Genomic DNA, 22,791 nt, shown 5'->3' with positions numbered 1-22,791 from the left:
AAAAAAATTGATAAGATGAGTGAATAAATATGGACAAGAAAATTAGAGTGTAAATTTTACACCGATATTATAGATGTACAGATAATATTGCTTTTTATTATTACAATTGACATGTGTGATAACACATATAGGGGAGTTTTGATCCACTTTAAACTCATATAAAAGATGGGGTATACCTAAAGAAATTACTCAAATTTAAAACTTTAAGCTTATGAGATCTAGATCCATTTATATGTATAAATTTTTTTACTCTCTTATTAATTATCCAGTGTGAAATTATTTATATATAAATTCTTAACAATATAAACATATATTTGAATTAAATCGAATTATTAGTCTGATACATATCAAATTAAAGAAATTTATATTTTTAAGGTAATGGCATACTTTTTTTATTTAAATTTTCGAGTGACTGTGCACATAAAATACTAAGAAAATTGATCCCCATACATTTATAGGAGGCGGGATTAGAAGTTGAAGGCATGTTTGGTTCATGATTGGAATAGGAATGAGAAATGAAATTGGATTGCTTTGGAATGAAAAATGGAATGACGAATCATCCAAAAATATTTGGTTCATTATTGGAAAGGAAATTGGAATTAAAATTTAAAATTTTTGAGAGAGAGTTTTGATTAAGAGAGAGGAAAGTGATGAAGGGAGAGGAAGTAGATGTTGATGAAAGAGGATTTAAAATAGTTTACTTTGGAATTACCCAATCCGGGATTCAAAGCCGGATTGGATCATAAATGGATTTGGCCATTCCTATTCTGGAGTGGAATAGGAATCGGAATTCGATTCCTATAAAACAAACGGCAACTATCGGAATCAATAAATTCCATTTCGATTTCGTAGTCTAAAATAGATGAATCAAACATGCCCTGAATCTGGACGGAATGGATATTTATTCGGATTAAACTTATTATTTCAACTTTTTTAATTAAAATATGAATTTAAATTTAGAAATTAAATTTTTAATTTTTAATTTTAATTTCAACTTGAATTAAAAATTAAAATTTAATCAAGTATTTCAAATCAAACTTACGAATTTGAATTTAAATTAAATTTTAATTTATATAAAGTTTTATTCAAATTTTATTTAAAACTTAAATTAAATCATGGATTCAAATTAAAATTTAAATTATAATTTTAAGTTTGAATTTGAATAAATCGAAATTTTATTTTATTTTTGAATTATCCACTCAACTTTAAAGTTTAATTTTTTTAAAAAAATAGATTTAAAATTTTGACATTATTTCAAAATTTTGATGTAAATATTTTAATTTGAATTTAAATTAATATATTATAAAGATAAAATAGTATATTGATCTAATTATATTTTTTATATTTATCTGAACAAAACACCAATAATAAAAATAATTTATTCTAATTTGTGATTAACTAAACAGAATTAGTTAATGAGTCATTCCAATTTCGAATCCAACTTATATCGATTATGATTTTGATTCCGTACTAAAAGTTTTAGTTAAAGTATAGCTCTAATAATAAGAGGAGAAAACGACAAAACTCGGCCGAGGTCAATGTGTTAGTTTAGACCTAACCTAAGCAAGCGACAAAAATCACCGCCCAAAAATTATACACTTTATAATAATTATAACATATAAGATTTATTATAAATTATTTAAAATTAAAATAATATTATAATAAAATAATTAAATATTAATTTATATTTATATTATATAAAATATTTTAATAAAAATATATATATATATATTATATAAAATAACTGTAATAAAAAAAAAAAATTTTAACCGAAAGGCTCCAGCTGTTCTTGGGACTATATGTCAAAGGCCACGTCGAGCGGGCCCCACAGTCGCCGAGAATCTGACAAAAAAGCACGGAATCTCCACCGCCCATCGTACGATCACTCCAATCACGTCCCTTTCCTGACTCAGATCCCTTCCCATCCGTTCATTGCCTTATTCCTTCTTCTTTTTTTTTTTTTTTAATTATAAGCTACATATTATTAATGAACTATTAATAATAGAAATTTTTTTACTGTATAATTATTTTTGATGATGAAATATTTGATTTGATGATTAATATCATTAAATAATTTAAATAGAATCTAAGTTATTAAATATCATAAAAATTAAGTTTTATAAATTTTAAAAATTATTTTGATAGGCTATCAAATTGTGAAAAAAAAAATGGATGTTCAAAACTAAATAACTCGATGAAAGTAGGGAATAGAATTTTTATGTTTAAATCCTTATATTGACAAAAATTCTATCAAAATTCTACAAAGTAAAAAAAAAAAAATAATAAACCATTAAAATTATTATTTTTTAGCCTGCTTGATCAATAAATAAGGAACATAAAATTATAAAATTAAGTGCCAAGAATGTTCAAATATTTTTTAATTATACTTGACGGCATTGATCATTGAAAGAAATGTTTGAATATCAAAAACGGTGTAATCAATAGCCTTCCAATTTAGCGCTTTTTTTTTTATATTACTTGTTAATAACATTCCGATTATTAATAAAAGAGTAGGCTCAATCCTAGAATCCATGAAGGGTTAAAAAATTTCAACTATTTTGAACTATAAACTTAGCATTACTGTACTAGTATAATAAAAACTTACGAAAATTCAACCATGCATTTTTACAGCAGTTCCACCACAACCACAAATAAAATAAAATAAAATAAATTGCACGTGTTTCCACAGTCTCTCTTTCTCATCGCTTTCTTAGCCGCGGATCGCCTTAACACTTAAGAAACGCATCTTACTTTTCTTTATTTCTTTACTTCTCTTTTTCTCGTTTAGTTTATGCCTGGTTCCACACGTCTCTTACCCCCGTTCACTTTCTTTCTTTTAAGGGTACATTTGGTTCACGCTATTTTTTTTAAATTTCTAATAATTTAATAAAAATAAAAAAGTATAATGATATTTGACTAAACGCATTAAGTAATCTAGTTGGTAATATTAGATTCACTTGAGAATAAGATTCACCCCAAAGTACTAATCTTATTCCCTTAAGAGAGAGTGGGTATTCTCATATTAATAGATTGGGATAATTATAATATGTCTAATTTATTTTTTTCTTCCTACCCGCCGGCTAATTAATATTATTTTTCTTTACACTTTAACCTTACATCTCTCTAAATTTATTTTTCTCTCTAAAATTCAACTTTTTTTCTCTCTCTAAACTAAGCTTTCTCTTTCTTTTTTTCTAAAATTTCAACTCTCTCACTCTCTATAATTTCGACTATATTTTTCTTTCTATTTTTTTTAATTATGCTCTCTCTCTAACTTATACTCTCTCTCCCTTTTTTCTAAAAAGATGTTGAAATTTTTGGTAACATTATTTAAAATTAAATAAATAAATTAATTAATTAATTGTATATTTTTTGTAATATTAAATAACATGGCTAATTAATATTACCGTGCGAACCAAACACAGGAATTCCACATTCTTAGTAATAGAATGAATAGGAATAAAGATTCTCGAATATTTTTTATTCCTAATAATTTTTTATAATGCGAACCAAACGCACCCTAAATGTGAAGTAATAAAATTTCGAATTTAAAATCTCATGTACCAATCATTTTTGTAATTAGCTAATTATGTTAGATACGGTGTGCGCCCGCTCTCTATATATACACATTAAACACACCCCTCTCAACCCCTCTTCTCTTTGTACATAGGTTTTAATTACCAGCTCTGCTCATCATCAACACTCATAGAAGGTGTCCACAAGCCAGTGTTGTTTTCTTTTCCCTCGCAGCGGCCAAATTCGACATGCTCTCTTATTCTGATCACGCCTCGCGCATCGCCGACTCTTTCCGATCGCCTTCGACGCGCTGCTGCCGCCGCCGCCGCCGGTCTCTTCCGCAGTCTCCCTCCCCTCCATTCAGATGGGCCTCTCCTCCAACCATGTTTCCGGCAATACTGTCATGGCCTCCCAACAACAACAACAACAAGTACGTATAATTCAAAAAATTTAAACTTATTCTTTATTATCAAATTTAACAAAATTTTAATTCAAATATACTATTTGCTCTTTTTAAAAACTGGGTGTTTATGAAGAAGTGTGAATCGGAAGTGCCGCTGAGGTGCCCGCGGTGCGAGTCGGCGAACACCAAGTTCTGCTACTACAACAACTACAGCAAGTCGCAGCCGCGGCACTACTGCCGCGCCTGCCGCCGCCACTGGACGGCCGGCGGCGTCCTCCGTGACGTGCCCGTCGGCGGCCTTCGCAAGAGCAAGCGCCGCAGGACGTCAAAATCGTCGCCAACTGCCGACACCACTGAAGACACAAGTGCTGCAAGTGCAGATCTCGACACGACCGTCCATGCACCTCTCCACCACCCTACACAATTCCCGCCCTTGGACTGCGACGTTGCATGGTTTTCGTGCCCTCCGCCTTCGGCGACGGTGAACGTCGTCGAGAGTTCGGCCTACGACGACATGACGAATCCTTTCTCCTCCGTGTCGTCTTCGTCGACCTCCGGCTTGTCGCCGTGCAATTTGATCGGCGGCCTCGATGAGGAGAGCCTCGCCGAATTCGACTACTGGGACGAGATGACCGATCTAGTCACTCTTGAGCACAATTCGAGCCCAATTCCCGGCCGGATCGTGGAGGGTTCATGGATTGAGTAATGTTGCATCTGCTTACCAACAACTTCTATATTAGTTTCTACATTATTATGTAGTTTAGTCGTTAATTTTCTAAGTCCTTCCCTCTTAATTACTAGAATGATATAAAAATTATCCATAAGTGTGTGTGCGTGTGTTTTTTTTTTTGTTGAAGTTAAAGATATGTAAGCGTAGTTTCTTGCGGAGGCCACCATTTTTCTTATGGCCTCTTGATAGGGTTTTAAGGCTCATTACTCTAAAAATTATTTTACTTCTTTTTTTTTTTTTTTAACTCTATGTTGGATTTTCAGTCTCAATGTTACTTGATGGTAAATATATGTATTTGAGATTTGAGATGAAAGTGTGTGATCCGGCTGCAAAGAGTGTTTAGTTTTTCTAAAAATAATTGTTTGGAAAGAAAAGTATTTTACTTTGGATTTTAGGAAACGTAGTTTTTTTTTTTTTTTTTTTGGAAAAGTGCTTTCCAGATTTCACATAAAATCCTCATTTTCATTGTCTGAATTTTTTACCCAAAAAATAAAGACTATAAAAAATATATATTTTACTCTCTTTTTTAGAAAATAGTTTTTCAGATTTATCGAGGAATCAAACACACATTAATCCTGGACAAGAGTCTTTTCTCATATTGTTTTGTTTATCGTGCATTATTATCTACCAACTACTAACCCATATCATTCCTATTTATTTTGGATGGTATATTGGCTCATAAGGAAAAACACATTCCCGTTGAATTGAAATTGAAAAGCTATTTTCAAAGTCAGGCTAAAATGCTTATCGGCTCTCATTATACAGAGAATCTATTTTCTGGAACTCAAAACGCGGTTCTGCGACGGCAAATCGCAATCTTCAATTATCACACCAAGTGAAAAGAAGGAAAATGAATTTTGACAGCATCAGCAACTCACAAAGCCCTCCGAGTAGAAATTTACTCCCACATTACAAATGAATTTTTCTTCCACATCTACGCAAATGAAGCCAAGTATAGAAAAGATTAAAAAGGGTTTAACCGCGGCGATATCATACTTACACAGAGACCTCCCGTATCCGAAACAATGTGTGGATCTTTAGTCCGACCCTGCTCGAAGAAATCTCGAAATGAAACAAAACTCAAAGAATAGTACAATCCTCACCAAACAATCCATCTATACAGAAAAAGGGGGGAAAAAAAAGGTTAATAAAAACCAGAGAGAATCCGTGTATTTGCCCCTTTTTATACATGAACCGGAAAGCCGAAATTCTGGAACACTCTGATCCCGCCTCCATGGCCTGCAGTCACAATCACCATTCCCCAAGCCGACATCCGTTGCATCTCCGCCGCCTCACCTGAAAGCTCGGGAGAGCTTTGACCGCCGCATTTGTTGGCCAGCAGCTTCTCCTCGGGCCAGGTCGCAGAAGGGCTTTCACTATTTTCCAAAAGCGCCTCTTGGTTGGCTTTTGCTGCTCCACCTGGATCATTCCGGCTGCTGCTCTGAGCTCTAAGTAATCCTCCATTGCCGATGCCAGGCCACGTCACCGCCACGGTCACGCCCTGGCAGTGGAAGTGCTCGTAAGAGTGGGTGACATTAACAACACCTTTGGTTTTACTCGGCTGAGAGTTATCGTCGTATCTCCAGATATAGACATGGGAGTCCTCGCTCGCGCAGATCACGTACTTTCCATTTGGTGCTAGGGAGGCCGAGATTTGGCTACTCGTGTTGCGGAAACCTGAGAAAGAAAAAGGTAATAATAACAGTCGAGTCCACAAGTTTCATCAAGATATCCAGTGTACTCCACTTGTCACGCATAACAGAGTTCTCTTTTAGCCAGTAGCCAAACTCAATAAAAAAGGCAAGCCCCCCGCCAAGCAATTTATAGGTAATGGCCCAGTGAAATATTGACATTGAAATGGCAATTTACGTCCCCAGAGGGACTAATTACAGTGAAGCATTTCATTTAAAGAGTGAATGGGCCAACTGAGCTTTAATGCTTCATTCAGGCCACCTGGGACAAGGGTTTAAAAAACAGGGGTTGTGCTTTAATGCCTTGCCCTCTGATAGACCCACAAGTAACTCTACTTCTTTATCTTGCTGAATAAGATATGGCATGAAGGTTTTTTTTTAATAGAAGAAGCAGCACCGCCATTTTCTTTCAATAATAAAGATGGGGCGAGCCTTTGCAGAAACACTGTGTGAACTAGCACCAGGTCATTCACAACAAAACCCAGTGAAGAAATACCCATCAATTCAATTTTAAAGAAGAGTTAAGAAAACAAATAAAAATAAATTGTATTAGATTTTAAATCGTTATGTTGACAAAAGAAACAGTAAAAACAAGATTCATAATATTTGAATAGTCAATATTTACAGAAAGAAGATTCATGCGTCACCGAGGAAGGAAGAAATACAACTGTCAAGTGTAAAAATTTTACCTTTGAATTTGTGAACTAGTTCAGCACCATTGACAACACGAATTCTTGAATCTGCAGAAGTAATAAGAACTTCCGAGGAGCTTCCTGGAGCAAACTGTATTATAGAAGTAATCAATAAACATTCATACAAAGAACCAAGATGAACTAAAAGATTAGAAACACAACATTAATTTAAATGAGATGTGGCTTGTGAACTCTCTACCTGGAAGCCTGTGATCTTTTTGTGGCTGGACTTCTTTTTCTTGATTCGCAAATTCAATTGACTCTTGTAATGTAGCTTGTTCTCTAGTTACATCAGATAAAGTTAAGAAGCACGTGAGATAAAGACACCAATAAAACAGAAAAGGAATAGCCAATAGCTGAAGGGCAAAAATATTTAATAGTACCTACATCTGAAAATTGCAAATAAACATACAAAGTCCGGTCATGAGAGAGAGAGAGAGAGAGAGACACACAAATAAACATACAAAGTCCGGTCATGAGAGAGAGAGAGAGACTCATACCAGAAGTATCAAACAAGTGGCAACTCCCCTTGTGTGAACCCACCAATGCACCCTTCAGAACCAAAAAGATGCATTCTTGATCAAGGTCAAGGGAAAAAAAATGTTGTAAAAGTTTGCAAAATTCAAAAGTTGCCAGAACACTTGAATGCAACCAGAGAATCAAAAGTCAACCTTTCCATCGGGGGTATAACAAGCAGCAGTGACCATTTCATGAAGATCATTCCAGTCAACAACTTTACGATCTGGAATACTCCAAATACGGACCTTTTCATCTAGCGATCCACTAATAAAAAATCTATCATCTACAGGGTTGAACTGGATACAGGTCACTGTATCAAGGCAAGAATAGAATTGCAATTAGCTAATAAATACCGTAACAATTAAATGATGATAAAATGAAGAATAGCCATGGGCAAACAATTACAGCACAAAACTCACCGTAGTCACTGTGTGTGAATGTTTTTAAACAAGTACTGCTTGATATATGCCACAGCCTAACAGTTTTGTCCATTGAAGATGAAAGCAAACACTGTACACGCAAAAAGAAACGAAAAAAAAACTCAGCAAAATCATTGCTTCAAATTTGCTACTTTGATTCAAACTAATAGCATCAAAGCATTCTGCAGCACTAAAAAGATTTAATCAAGTAGAATTACACATTCCACAATCTAAATCACAAGGTAGGAAACTGCAAATGCACTATACAAAAGAAAGGCTTTTCGAAGTTTTTCCTAAGAAATAATTCGGCGCAACCAACTTCTATAGGCTTCTTTTGAGTCTTCTAGTCCATCTTCTCTACACAATAAAGCTGATAAAGAATAATCTGGCCATCTCAATTGCACAAAGAACTGATTTAAAAAAAAAGAGAATATTTGCCTTTTAAACTTGCGACTTCTGTTGTTATCAAAGTGAGAATGAAAGCTAGATATAGCCACCTACTGCAACTGGTGACAAATTACTTTAAAGGTGGCTGTATTGAACTGCAAAATATCAATCTGTTTTCAAGAGATTTGATTGTGGCCATCCTGCAGTGATACAGTCCACTGCAATACCATCTCTATGATTCCACATTCAAGTTCTCTCTTGGTATGAAACAATTTAAGATTAGATTCCTTATGGTATACCAAAACCATCATGAAAGGGTAAATATTGACATCTTGAGAAAATAAAGGTGCCTTTCTAGTCTCCACTCAACAAGCACCTTGATGATGGTGCAAAGTATTCCAAACAAGCAAGCACAGACCTCATACATTCAATCTGAGGTATTGGCTTGCCTTTTAGGCATGATCAGAAAATGTAGCTTCTAAGCTTCACGCCCACACTATGGTGTCAGAATCTTACAACAACTATTCTGAGTAGAATAGTCAATACAGAGCTAAGTCTTACAACAATGATATAGAAGAGAACTCAACAGGGATATCCTATATCAAACACGTTGCAAGTTGTTTGTTGATCATGCCATAAGCAGCTCGCTTTCTTTGAACAGGGCTGTATCAAACCATTATTTCACAGTTCCAAATGAACTAGTACAACCTTGTTCAAATCTAGATATTGCATAATACATTGTACTTATTTGCGAAAAGTTTCTGATAATGTTTCCCATGTTATATGGCTGCCATTCTAGTTATTGCAGCCATAAGCTGCAGCTGTTTGGAAAGTAGACGATAGAACGGTCTAGTTATTGTGTATTTAGGAGGTTCAGACTGCCACGGCTTGCCAAAGTTATTGTCTAAGATGGTTCACTAGTTCTGGTTATCAAGATAATCTTAATATAGTTTAAGGTGATCATGATAGAAAGAACTCTCATCAATGGTTTCTTTTATCAGCATCATACCCCCATTATACCGAATTTTTCAAGACACACTTCCTGGCTGTTCAAACAAGTCAACTGGTGCTTTCTAATCTATCTGTGACGGAAGAAATTCCAGCTCAATGTATTTGCAAAGAAAAGGAATTATCGTTGGCTGGCTGGAAATATTTTTTGAAACCAAACACAATCTTTTGGTGGAAGCACCTAGCTAAGCGAATGAAACTGAAACAATGAGAAAAGAGTAGTAAGAAATTTAGAATCAGAAGGAGAGCTTTCAATATCAAGCTGCCTCAAGCTGTCAAAAACTCACTCTGTTCAAGCAAATCTCTCCCTATAAGCAATCTCTACTGCCATTCCCCTCAATTCATAAGAAAAACTTCTTTAAAAAGCATAGAACCAATGACCTACCAAAACTATAGAAATTAACATACCCAAAGGCCAAGGCGCTATGAGCTATCTAAGACTATGGACTCATGATATTGGACATACTCACAATATGAGCCATCTGTGACACCGAACAGCCTAGCGAATATTCTGATTCTACTCACATCATAAGAAACTATCTAACACTAATTGAGAAGCCAATCAGCCTATTAATTCCACACAAATATTGCTTTGGATAATTTGAGTCAAAATTGCCTTAGCCAATGTGACTACTAAATTGTTTTTGAACAGTCAAAGAAGAAGAACCTGAGATTTGGACCATGAGAGATCGAGAACATCATCGCCATGGCCCCGGAAAGAGCAAAAAGGCTTTTCCGCAAACATAAATATGTGTTCCGGCACTATCAAATGGTCTGAATTAACAGATTTTCGGCTGCTTGGAACCTTTGCTCTTCTCTTCTTGTCTCCATAGGCACCCTCAATACAACTCGGAGGCAATGCCATTTCCGGCGATCCATTACCAATTGCAGCCAAGAAAGGATAACAACTCCCATTCTCCCCGACTGCCCATTCCCCCAACACCTCCCCTTTCTGCTCCGACTCGGAAACCTCCCACACATGAATAACACAATCATCCCCAGCACTCGCCAGATATCGCCCGTCCAAACTAAACTTGATGCTCCAAATTGACCCGCCATGCGCTTGTATCTCCTGGCTCATGAATACACCGGTGAGATCCTTATAGGACTTCCCGTACTGCCGGATCCTTATCCTCTCCGGCCCGCTTTGTGGAGGGCGCGAGCCGTCCAGGCTGTCATCGGTGGCCGAGCTCAGCCTCCTCCCTCCCTTCTCGGACGATGTGTCCTTCTCATCGCCGCTGCGGCTGTGGCGGCGACTGTGGTGGTGCCGGCCGGCCACCACATTGCCCGCCATGTGCTTGATGCTACGCAGCCAATTGTTACCCTTCTTCTTAGGTCTCCCCCCGCCGGAGGGCACCGAGCGGGGCTTCGAATCGCCGGCAGGGTCGGTGCCACCGCCACTGCCGCTGCTGGAGTCTTCGACATTCTGCCGCCGCATAAGCTCTTGGACGATCGGAGAGCGGCCGACGCACATCTCGAACTCCTCCATTGTGAGCTGCCGGCCCGTGCCGACCTCCCGGACCTTGTTCCACATCCCGTCCTCGCGGAACTCCTTTACCTCGAACTCAGTTCCGTCGTCAAGGTTCTTGATCCGGTACTGGTGGCGATCGCCGTCCTCGGCGTCGTTTTCGACATTGTTGTGAGATCTAAAGCAGAGAGGCGGCTTACTTGGGGCGGAGGGAAGAGGCGTACTCACGAGATCGGGAACCACTGAGCCGTCGGATCTGGATCGCGCCACGGCGTTGGCGACGGGGAAGGGGCTCGGGGGATTGGGCGGCGATTCGACCCACGAAACGGACCTCCACATCTCCGGCTCCCTCGCCACGGGAAGCGTCGGAGGGGACGGCGAGGGCTCGCGATCTCGGCCGCAGGGCTCCTCCGCGTAGGGGCTCGACAGGGCGGCGGCGGCCCTATCGCGGGAGAGAGCGGGGTCGCCGGCGAGGCCCATCTGCTGGAGGAGGCGGCGGCGGCGCTCCTCGACGGAGGAGGGCTCGGAGATCCATACGTCGAAGGGCGCCGCGGCGGCGGCGGCGGCGGGCGGCGGCAGAGGGATGTGGTGGGAGGAGCGGCGGCGGCGGCGGTGGTGGTGGTGCTCGGCCTCGTCGTCGGAGGCGGAGGTGGAGGAGCAAGAGGAGGAGAGGATCCGATCCAGCGACTCGTAGAACTCCTCCTCCTCCTCCGCCGCCACCGCCGCCGCCGACGCCGCGGCCATCGCGAGCTCCGCCGCAGAGCTCCTCATGGTGCAAGGCGCATGCGGATCCCAAGTAGGGAGGAGACGAGAGCGAGTGGGATCGGAGCCCTATCCGTGAGTTGAGTTCGTTGAAGGGTCGAGGACTCGAGGGGTCTCTCTCTCTCTCTCTCTCTCTCTCTCCCTTGATCTCCAATGGCGTGCTTCGACTGCCTTTTAAAACGCCTGTATTAATGTAACAATGGCGTTTAAGCCCACCGCTATGGCCCGCACTACAACTACCCCGAACACTACCCAAGTGCCGTACGATGTTTGAAAGCCCCAGTGGGTCACTTAAATAGGTAAATTGCTTTTACCGAACGTAAAATAATAAAATACAAAAAAAAAAAGTCAACAACCAAATCTTTGTACGTGCCCAAAACAAAAAAAAATTGTGAGCCAAATTTCTCACGCTCAAAAACACCGAGAGCAAAACTAGCGGTACACCTTTAGAATAGATATAAATTTTACATATGTACAACTTTCAATTCTCTACTTGTCATATAATTTTTCTTTTATTTTACTGAGATCCAACTATAATTTTGTAAAAACGTGAGATTTACGTCTAGCTATAATACAGAGATAGTATTTTTCAAACACAATAATCCGTATCTAAATAATTCGAGAATTGAATAACTCGACAGCAAAACAATTCGAAACTTGGACGATCCTAAGCAAAAACCAATTCGAAATAACCCAAGATTGTGGCAGTGTTAAACAAAGTGTTTTGAAACATGAAACAATCCAAATTCAAACTAACTAAAACCAAAAATAACTCAAACCTAACAAAACCAAAATAGAATTCATTGTGTGTTAAATACGCATTTAAGAATATGATCCTAACAGATCGATTATTTGGACAATACAGTATCATAGTTTTTGTAAGCCTCGTTATTATGTGAAATTGCAGATTCAATCGACATCTTTAATATTTTAGCAAATTGAGTTCGCAAGAGCAAGCAAAAGAAAATAAAAGTTTAACTAATTTGAGACCTAAAATGGCCCGAAATAAATTCGACCCAACTCGGCCTATCCATCTACCACTATCTCTGCTCATAATCCTAGGGGAGTTATTAGGACACTTCATTGTTTGGCCCAGCAAATTTTGCAGTAGTCAAAATATACTAGTCCTTGAAGAAACTTTTGTGAGCTCGGAATCTGAAAGAATAAGAAAAAGAAAAAGGAAATATATATATATATATATATATATATATATATATATATTGAGAGAGATAGGCATTACGTTACCTGGAATTGAGTTAGAATACTTTTAGAAGTATCATCCCCTTAGTGCTATTAAGTTTTTAGTCATTGGATCTATTCCTAGAATACTAATAACTCTTGAATCAAACACTATTCCACCTACCACCATCATCTTAACCTCACATCTCTCCATCCAAGAGTTAAAAACTCAAAAGCACCAACCTCTTGGTGTTTTTGAGAGTATTCTAGCTCAACTCCGTTACCTGCATCATTTATTTCATTTAGAATATATATATATATATATATATATATATATATATATAATAATAGTTAGTTCCGGAGGTTTTACTTGTGGTACCGGTACAAAATTAAGAAGTTAATTTTTTTATTATATACTTTTTTTTTTTGATAAATAGATTGCATGCTACCCGTCTTATTTATTTCATTTAGAAAAAAATTTAGCTGAAAGAACCTCGGGTACTAACCATAAAGCTCTTTGCTACTTGCGCTAGGGAGGATCGATTTTTTTATTTTATATATATATATAGAGAGAGAGAGAGAGAGAGAGCTAGGCTACTATACTATCTATAGTATCGAGCTCCGGTATTATAGTGTTGGTTTTCGATCTTAGAGCGTTCAAATCAACGATCCACACCGTTAAAACTGATCTAGGGTATTTAAAGTTTATAGAAATAAAACTTTATATTTTTTCGACATAGTTTATTTTATGATCAAACTATTTCAAAATTGTCAATTTTCAATGGCTATTATGACGAGTTTGGAGTTTAACGGTGTAGAAGAATCTAAATTCCTTCAAATCTTGATAGAAAATACTTTAAACTATATAGATTAAGGTTAACATTCTTGATCTTGAATTTAAAAGTCCTATGCTCAAATTTTAAAGATTATTCAATTTCCACCGTCCATTTTGATATAATTTATTTACTAAGTAAACGATATCGAAAAAAACTAAAATTTTATTCCTAAGAACTTCATATATACTCTAGATCATATTTAACGGTGTGGATCGTTGATTTGAACGTCTTAAGATCGAAAACAAACGTTATAGTATCGGAGCTCGGTATTATAGATAGTATAGTAGCCTAATTATATATATATATATATATATATATATATATATATATATATATTGAATTAAGGCGTATATATACACTCAGAAAGAGAGAGTAAATTTCAAATTTTACATCCCCGGTCTACGGGCTCATAACGGATCCTATAAATTCTAGAGTGAGGGGAGTATATGATTAATTTATATCCTTGTTTTGTATTGTATTTCGTATATCTTTATTTAATAATAAAGTGGGGGAGGTTGTGGCTAAGGAGAATACAATAATGGAGGAGAGTCTCCGGCACGTTCTACTGCTCAAGTCAATATAGCTGATAGTGTGTAACAGCTTAATAGGGGTCATATGTTTGTAGATCTTAATGTGGGAGCTCAACTTAGTATAATATATAGGATTAGAAATAAAAAAAATTAAATTTCAACAAAAGTTTAACTATTCCTTTGGGTAATAAATTACAATAGTATATAGCTTCTAGACAATGACCACAGGTTAGGCCCCGCTGGATTCTGCAGAATTTTCTTGTGCCTTTGGTTTGGATGCTTTTCGTGACGAGCCAAACTGGATCTGATCCGAACTATAAAAAATTTGGGTACAAGGACGGAGTTTCTCAAGCGTAATAGTTCCTAAGCTTTTTAGCCAGGTTATACTTGCGTGTTCAGCTCGTTAAACTTTAACCATTAAGTTATAAAAAAAATTGTTGAAAAATCGCTTTAATTCACGAGATACGATCGAGAGATAATAAGATGGATATATGCCTAAGTGGAGGTACGTACAATGATTTTTTTCTCCTACAGTAAATATGAAACATTCAAAAGAAAAATACTTTAGAATATGCTTGGCGCCCCGAGTGTCAAAGAAACTTAGTCATGAGAAATTCAAAAATTGCTGATACAATTTACACTATTCCTTTGAAACTTGTGATCTCTTGTTGTAGATTTTATTCGATCCCTTTCTTTTAGCACAGCATTTATGTTTGGTATTGGTCTCTACTAGTCAAAAAATAAATGAATTAATCAAAAACAAGTGAAAACAAACTGGATTGATTTGGTGTGCTAATTATTGAGATGAATCAACAAGAATAAAAATGATTTCTTATAAGCTAATTAATAGATCCTTCCTTTGGTCTAACCATTACTCTAAATCTATTGAGGCTAACTAAACAAGAATTACAATTAGATTAACTAGTGTAGAGATCCGCGCAATTTGGCGGATAGATAATAGGAGCAAAATTTTAAAATTTTTCTGAGATAAAAAATAATAATAATAAATTAAAATTTTAAAATGTATATGGTACGGAATATAATAAAACAGAGTAGCAAGTAAGCATATTTTACCGTCGAAAAAAAATTATCGCAAAAAGTGTTGGAACAAAAGAGAATGCAGATGTTATTATATAAGAATAAGAATGGAGATGAAAGTGAATGGACAATTGTGGAAGGATCTTTAATACAGCAGTGGAAACGGCGAGTAGGAAATAGAAAATGAAGAAATTGGTCGAAGAACGGTTTAGGACTTAGGGTAAAGAGAAGAACCGGATTCAAGTAAGCCCATTTGCTTCAAATAAAGAAATAAAAAAAAAAAAAGGTAAGAACTGGGCGGGTTCGGTTCAAATAAAGAGAGAAAATTTGGGTTCAAAAAGAGTATATAACAAAGTAGATCAGTTTGATTCAAAAAAAGAATAGAAAGAAGAGGTGGGCTGGTTCAGTGAAGAACTAGATTCAACACAAAGTATATAACAAAACAAGCCGGTTCAGTTCAAGAAAAAATAATAGAAAGAAGAGATGGACCGGTTCAGTGGGTTCGGTCCAAAGGAGTATTATTACTTAAAGATGGAGCTCACAAGTCACAACCCAAATGAAGGAAAGAATGTCATGTGGTAACTTATTGGGGTTTAATATAGTTGTTTAGAATCTTTAGATAGATGGTACAGATGCTATAGATGGTATAGATTGGTTGGTGTGAGAAAAGTATAGTAACTTGATCAAAGAGGACCACTAAGATGGTGATAAAATTGGACCACCTAAATAGAAATCAATTAAGTGGGCCTCATGATGGTAAAGTATATAAAGACCTTGCGCAATTAATTCCTCAATTAGTGTAACAATTTTCATATAATTTAATCATATATAATTGTGGCACTTTGGATGGATACAATTAATGTAACATAGCTAACTAGCTAGAGATAGAAACTAGATGCCTCAGTTTTAGCTACTAGATCACCAACTAGTAGGGCAATATGAACTACTAAACTTTTGTTAACCACTTTAATTTGTGCTTAGAAAAATTCTGCATGAAATTAGTTTCCTCATATATTAAAAGATAGGATCGATCAATTAATCAACTGCTGAGTCACGTTTTTTTGTCTGGTCATTGGATCACTGTTGTTGGTTTAGACTAAACCATATTTTGGATAGATAGTGAGATATTTACATCCTTTTGAAGGGGATTAAATGTCGAATTTATAAAAATTTGGGGACCATAAAATGCATGTACTACCTCACCACCAATTTTTAGAACTTTTGATGACAACGCATGCAGAGGCATAAAAAAAAGAGACAACAATTGCTCTAAGAACCGACCGTTTCTAGAGCAAGTGACAAAGAGCTTGGTGGTTGGTACCCGAGACTCAAGTTCGAATCCTAGTTGATTCACATTTCCAGCTAAGTTTATTTCTAAATGAAATAAACGAAGCGGGTAGCGTGCTACCTATCTCTCCGAAAAAAAACAATTGCTCTAAGAAAGGAGACTATATATATACGAAATCTGACAAGAAGAGGATGCAGATAGGGTACATGGCTGGACCAGATCTGCTCATGACTAGATCTTAAAACATAAAACAATGTTGGATTCATATTGGTATATGGTCCCTCCTAAATCATGATCCTTTTTTTCACCTTTTGATGCTCTTTTTTTTTTAACTGAATCAATCGACCAATTACTTAATAGTTGAAAATTAAGTCGAAATAACTTTGTATATTAATAATAAGGGTATACATAATTTACCTTTATTTTTATCTAAAAAACTTACTATATGTCAAATATGATAGCAAAGTAAAATTCTGATTCCTATGAGATAGTTAATTAGTATATTTTCTTAGACCACACAGTGAAAAAGCAAAAATGAGCATAAATACAAGGATAATTAAATGCGGCTTCTTGAACCATGGAGTGACATGCAAAGTAAACATGAGTTAAACCACAAGGGAGACAAATTGAAGTTTGCCCTAATAATAATTACTTTTTAAGTAGAAAGTAAATACATAGAGTGAATCGCGAGTATTAAAAATAATAGTATTATATCGGGTACAAAATGAAATTTTGATCTGTGTATAATGTAGAACGTATCTTCACTCACCTAATGGGTTATGCTTTTGGGTTAGGCTTAAATCTTCTAATATGGTATCACAACTTAGTTCACACTCCTTAGTTTGTGTTGTTTTATCGGTTATAGGTACTAATTGTGTCTAATACGTACGTACGTAAAGTTGTATGTGTCCCCGCTAGCTAGTCCATCATGTCTAATATGCAACACGACTTAATTAAATTCCAAAAAATGTTACTAAAATCTAATCACTGCAGCTTCGTAGGCGAGATTCGAAAGGACGTTCGTACTATATAAGCATCAATCAAAAAATTTTACTATTTTTTTATAGTCACCTTGAGTTTATTTTCAAGGCAACTATGCAATTAACGGAGTGTAAATTAACCTTAATAAACCTTTATATTAATCAAGTTCGAAAGGTTTTAACTCTTTTACAATCCTAGCTAGGAGGAATTCACATTATCACCTTCTACTACGTACCTTCTTGTTTTTGGTGGTCCAAAAAGTAGTTTGGTAAATAATGATTCGATCCAAGAGGCAGAGCTTTTGTTTGTACGATGACATGCACCTTCATTTTATGCGCATATCATGGGGACCAATATTCTCTCTTTTCCTCCAACATTATTTTGACATATCGAAAAGCTCTAAGCGCATGTTTGGCTCTTAGTATAATTACCAGAAACAAAAGATAACTTTTACTGCAACAGGAATAACACAGTTTAAAATTTTGAGACTTGAAATCAGAAGAAGTGTGAATTTAATATTAGAGAGGCTTTAATGATAAATTTTTTCTCTAACTAATTAGACGGCTTGTTATTCAACAGCATTATACCATACAACAAAGCCGAACAAATCCCAAGTCGCATGGGCCTCTCTCTCTCTCTCTCTCTCTCTCTCTCTCTCTCTCTCTCTCACACACACACACACACACACACACTCTCCCAGTTGAGTAGTGTTGTTTGGAATTTGTCTCCCAGTTTTGGCACATGCATGTGCATGGACGTGTGCTCAACTAAGCCAACATGTTAAAATCATCAAAAAAGGTTCAAGATATTTTCTTATTATAGTAACATATATAGTCCTTGTGCTGTAACAATTAGAAAAGCACCCAAAATGTTATATATGCCTCAATTACCAGGTTGCCTAATTGTCCATTAGATTTATATGTTGTCGTCCACATGGAAATTAAGTAGGCAATGGCTTATGAGCTCTCAAATTTATGGGAGCCCCTTTTTATTCTTTTTGTTTGATCCCCTCGGCTTAAAACTATCATATATAATTGGAGAACAAAAAATTTAAACGCAAGCTCATGTGATGGGCACACTAACAAAATACATATATAAACCAGCTAACGACTAATTATTTAGTTTGCATTGTGATTTAGAATTTGCCCTACGTACTACAACGTACTCACACCATCATTCACTATTCTTTTTATGTAAGAAATGATGAACGGTTGAGAAAGATCTTGAGTGTTATTTTGTTAATTTGTGCATGAATCCTTCACGTGAACTGAACTAATTTATAAGGGAAGTTTGGCAAGTGTTTTGTTCTTTTTGGTAATAAAGATCGACACTGTCAGTAGAAGCACTTCACATGCATGCATGAATGCAAAATCCCATGATGCAACTACAATGTCCAAGTAACATGCACAGCTGCATGCATGAGGGTTGCCTTTAAAGCTAATTAATTACATAATAGGCATTGTACTCTTAAGTCTTTTTTGTAATTTAGGGCCTAATTATTTATTTTGGTAACATGATTACCTATGACTATATATTTTTAGTTCACAAAAAATCATTACTTATTTGTGCGCACTGTAAAACTTCAGAAGCTTACTTGTAAAAAAAGTGTTACTATTCACAGATATACTCTTTACTAATTAAGGATAGATCTTTGTGTAAATGCCTATATATATATGTTAATATTAAGTTCAATATCAAACTTAATTTAGGGACTAATTAAGCTAGTTATTATATATCAAAACAAAAGGCCCAGATCATCCTATGTATACACATATGTATAACAATAGATACATGTACGCGTAGTAGTGCACTGATCTGGTATTGTACGGTGGGATGAATTCACCTTTCAAATAGTTGCTTTTTATGGCCAACATCATGACTTATTTTTACTATTGAGCAAAGTACATAACCGTTGGAAACCATGCATGTGACACTCCATCCATACCTGTGAGAGAGGGAACCGGTCCCTTAATGAGAAATAAAATGCTCTGGTCGATCCCTCACCAAGTGTTCTTTCTTTGCCAGTACAACTCATTTAAGTATCTCATCAAACTGCATGTGTATGAACTAATGAAAACTAGTATAAATTAAATTTTTGATCGTTAAATCTATTCCTTTAACTATTTCCATCTGTTATATCATATTATTCAACCACCTACCCACTCAATCACCTACTCAACCTAAGGAGACTACTATCATTCTAACCGAAAACCATTATCATTCTAATCGTACATCTCTTTATTAAACGGTTGAAAATTTATGAGTACAAAAAGATTTATACTTATAAAAATATAATAGCCCTAGTCTATATATATATATAGAGAGAGTTGGACTGGGCTACTATTAGTAGCAAAATCTTATTGTTGCTATCAGTTTTTAAGCCTTTGGATCAACTCTTTTCATTATTTCTAACCATTGGATTAAATACTATAACCCAGTGGGGACCACTCAACTCTAACTGACTAATATCATCCTAACCCTATAATTTTTCATCCAAGGGTTAAAAATTTGATAGCTAAAAGAGCGTTTTACTATCAATTTTTCATCCAAGGGTTAAAAATTTGATAGCTAAAAGAGCGTTTTACTATCAATTTTTCATCCAAAGGTTAAAAACTTGATAGCGAAAAGAACGTTTTACTATTAATAGTATTCCGGCCTAATTCTATATATATATATATATATATATATATATATATATAATTGAGCTCCTATGCTTTTAAAAGTACCAAGACATTGATGCTTGTAAGTTTTTAGCCTTTAGATTAAAAAATATGTTGTTAGGATGATATGAGCCCCCAGGGTTGAGTGGATGGTTAGTTGAATAGTATAATCTAACGGGTGTAAATGATCAACAGTGCTGATCTAATAGTTAAAAACCTATAATACAAAGTAATTGGTGCTTTTACAAATATCATAGCCGGACTCTGTAGATATATATATATATATATATATATAGACAATAATATGAGGAACCAACCGCAATATTCGCGAGCAACCGTTTGTGTCCATATTTCGTCCGTCCATTAAATTGTACATATAGTGGCGATATCTATCAATCATCCATCCCACTTTATATATCGATATGTACCATCCAACGACTTGCATAGTTGCACTACTTCCTTTGAATAAAATTAAGATAGATTTTTTGCATAGTAAGTAAGAATGATAGATTACGGATGCGTTGGATGATGTGTAATATTGTAATGCATGCTTTGAGAGTCGCCTATAAATGATCTTTGATAATTGCGGATGTGTTAGCAATTAAATTAATTCACGTGGGGTATTACATATGCTAACACAATAACAGCTCGTAATGTTAGCCTTCGAAAGATTAGGCGGATTCTCATATACACGATCGAGAAGCTCGCATGCTAATGGCAAAGCAAATTATCTTCATTAGCGATCGACATGGAATAGAGAGCCCAATCATTTAATACGTACCAACAACATTATTAGGTGCAATATAAGGGCACATTCTCATTTTTCCAAGCCCTCTCTAAAAAACAATCAGATTAAGCTTAAAAAAATTAAAATTAGAGATGTTTAATGCTATATATATATATATCAATAGCACCAAATTGTTTGTGCTATTAGTTTTTTAACCTTTGGATTGAGAAATGTGTGGTTAGGATGATGTGGGCCCTCTAGGTTTGAGTAAGTGGTTGGTTGAATAGTATAATCTAACGGGTAAAAATAATCAAAAGGTTAAATCTAACAGTGAAAAACTCAATAGCACCAAATTCTTGGTGCTATCGATAGTACCCCAGCCGGACTCTATATATATATATATATGAACTAAACTGGAATACTATTAATAGCACCAATGACTTGGTGCTATTAACTTTTCTGCCCTTGGATTAAAAGATGTAAGGTTAGGATAATATAGGCCTCCTAGGTTTGAGTGGGTGGTTGGTTGAATAATATAATCGAACGAATGAAAATGATAAACAAGGTAAATCTAACGGCAGAAAACTTGATATTACCAAATACTTCGTGCTATCAATAGTATCCCAGCCGGACTCATATATATATAAATCTATTAATCGTTTGGTAACACACGGATGGATTCTATATATGTCCATTCCCCTCCCTAATTAATTATCCCCTAATCCCACCCTTAATTAACTTAAATTAACCAACCCAATGCACAAAGTCGGTCGCACCGACCAGGTTCATGTCCCCTCCACACCCCACCAACTAATGAATTAATCCCCACGGTTGCTTGCTAAAATAAAAGCGAGCTCGGAACAAAGTATATATTAACTGGGGACTTATTCTCCCCCGCGCGCCAACATTCGTGCTATTCGAGGTTGTTTATAAGTTGGATATATATTTATATACACGCATGCATGCATTGACCATTTCCTTATTCTCTCCGAGAGGAGGAACAAGTTACTTTGACATTGACTATTGTGCCGTGTTGTTGTCTAGCACTTAAATTTTAGCATCAGGCATGCATAAGATGTTTGTAAGAAGCTTCTCCTTGTGCACAACACAGACTACGTAACGCAAAAACGCTAGCTCCTCTCAGGATTGCCAAACGAACTTTTAGACTCGGCTTTGTGCAAGAGCAAAACACAGATACAGTGCCATGCAAACATATCGTGAGCGCTGAGGAGACTCCTATTTTATTACGTAAGACACGTCTTGCATAGCACCACGAACATGACAGATCAAGAGATGACTCTCTAAATTTCGTGCAGTTTGAGGCATTACAACACTCCATCATCGCTAACGTTTTAAGGAATGAGCTATGTACGAATGCTATAAAAGGTTTTAGTATGGTTACAGATCAATTAATTTGTAGAGAATTTTGATTAGCCAATATGCACACATAAAAGAGTCATATAAAATTTTCAACACATAAAATAGCTTGTAACTTATTTTTTCTATATTTTAAGCTCGAAACATTTTTCCAATTTTTTCTTTTTTTTTTTTTTGTTGCAATAGATGGGCCTAGGACATACGGGCTACAAAATCATTGGTCCAGGCCTTGTTGTTGTATGGGGCTTGGGCCTTCGTTTGTAGTGTTAGTGCACGAAAATGTACGTAGACCCCTAAAATGAGATACGTACATTTCTACATTTATAAAATAAAGGGGAAACTTCAAATACCGCTCCTGTCGTTTCGTATTTTCTCAGGTTTAAAATACATCAAGTTAGTATCATGTGGTTTCGCACTTTCTCATTTTAGTACCCTGTGGTTTCAAGTGTATCAAGTTAGTACCATATAGTTTCATTTTTGTATCAAGTTAGTATTCTATGGTTTCAATTTTCTCTTTTTATTATTCATTTCGGGATATATAATTTAACGAAATATTAAATCACATGATACTAAAGTGAGA

The 22,791-nt window shown here is 35.9% G+C and overlaps 3 protein-coding genes across 4 annotated transcripts in view; 2 read left to right on the top strand and 1 right to left on the bottom strand.

Annotated features, from left to right (window-relative positions):
• LOC109729014 (dof zinc finger protein DOF1.1-like) lies at window positions 3,641-4,962 on the top strand. Its single transcript, XM_020259618.1, has 2 exons — window positions 3,641-3,946; window positions 4,053-4,962. The coding sequence occupies exons 1-2, from the start codon at window positions 3,881-3,883 to the stop codon at window positions 4,623-4,625; spliced, it is 639 nt and encodes a 212-aa protein (XP_020115207.1). The 5' UTR covers window positions 3,641-3,880; the 3' UTR covers window positions 4,626-4,962.
• Window positions 5,541-11,773, bottom strand: LOC109729013 (WD repeat-containing protein 44-like). Its single transcript, XM_020259617.1, has 7 exons — window positions 10,033-11,773; window positions 7,971-8,061; window positions 7,704-7,861; window positions 7,533-7,584; window positions 7,232-7,314; window positions 7,030-7,123; window positions 5,541-6,326 (listed from the first exon to the last, which is right to left on the bottom strand). Exons 1-7 carry the CDS (start codon window positions 11,602-11,604, stop codon window positions 5,833-5,835), a joined length of 2,544 nt encoding a protein of 847 aa, XP_020115206.1. The 5' UTR covers window positions 11,605-11,773; the 3' UTR covers window positions 5,541-5,832.
• Window positions 18,082-22,791, top strand: part of LOC109729056 — a 29,448-nt gene continuing 24,738 nt past the window's right edge. The window contains exon 1 of one of the 2 annotated variants that reach the window (XM_020259694.1): window positions 18,082-18,096. The gene's annotated coding sequence lies outside the window, so the exon portion shown is untranslated. The other variant, XM_020259696.1, reaches the window with a different exon arrangement.

Source organism: Ananas comosus, linkage group 25, assembly GCF_001540865.1.
Source record: "Ananas comosus cultivar F153 linkage group 25, ASM154086v1, whole genome shotgun sequence".
In the NCBI taxonomy this organism is placed as follows: Eukaryota; Viridiplantae; Streptophyta; class Magnoliopsida; order Poales; family Bromeliaceae; genus Ananas; species Ananas comosus.
Note: the sequence above shows the minus strand (reverse complement) of the source record. Positions and strands in the feature narration are given on the sequence as shown.

Excerpts from the sequence above, each read along its gene's own strand:
- LOC109729013 (XM_020259617.1), bottom strand. The coding sequence starts at position 11,604 with ATGAGGAGCTCTGCGGCGGAGCTCGCGATGGCCGCGGCGTCGGCGGCG. Across the intron at positions 7,862-7,970 it reads ATTCACACACAGTGACTACG|TGACCTGTATCCAGTTCAAC; the intron begins GTGAGTTTTGTG and ends GCCTTGATACAG. Across the intron at positions 7,124-7,231 it reads AAAAGATCACAGGCTTCCAG|TTTGCTCCAGGAAGCTCCTC; the intron begins GTAGAGAGTTCA and ends TCTATAATACAG.
- LOC109729014 (XM_020259618.1), top strand. The coding sequence starts at position 3,881 with ATGGGCCTCTCCTCCAACCATGTTTCCGGCAATACTGTCATGGCCTCC. Across the intron at positions 3,947-4,052 it reads CCCAACAACAACAACAACAA|AAGTGTGAATCGGAAGTGCC; the intron begins GTACGTATAATT and ends GTGTTTATGAAG.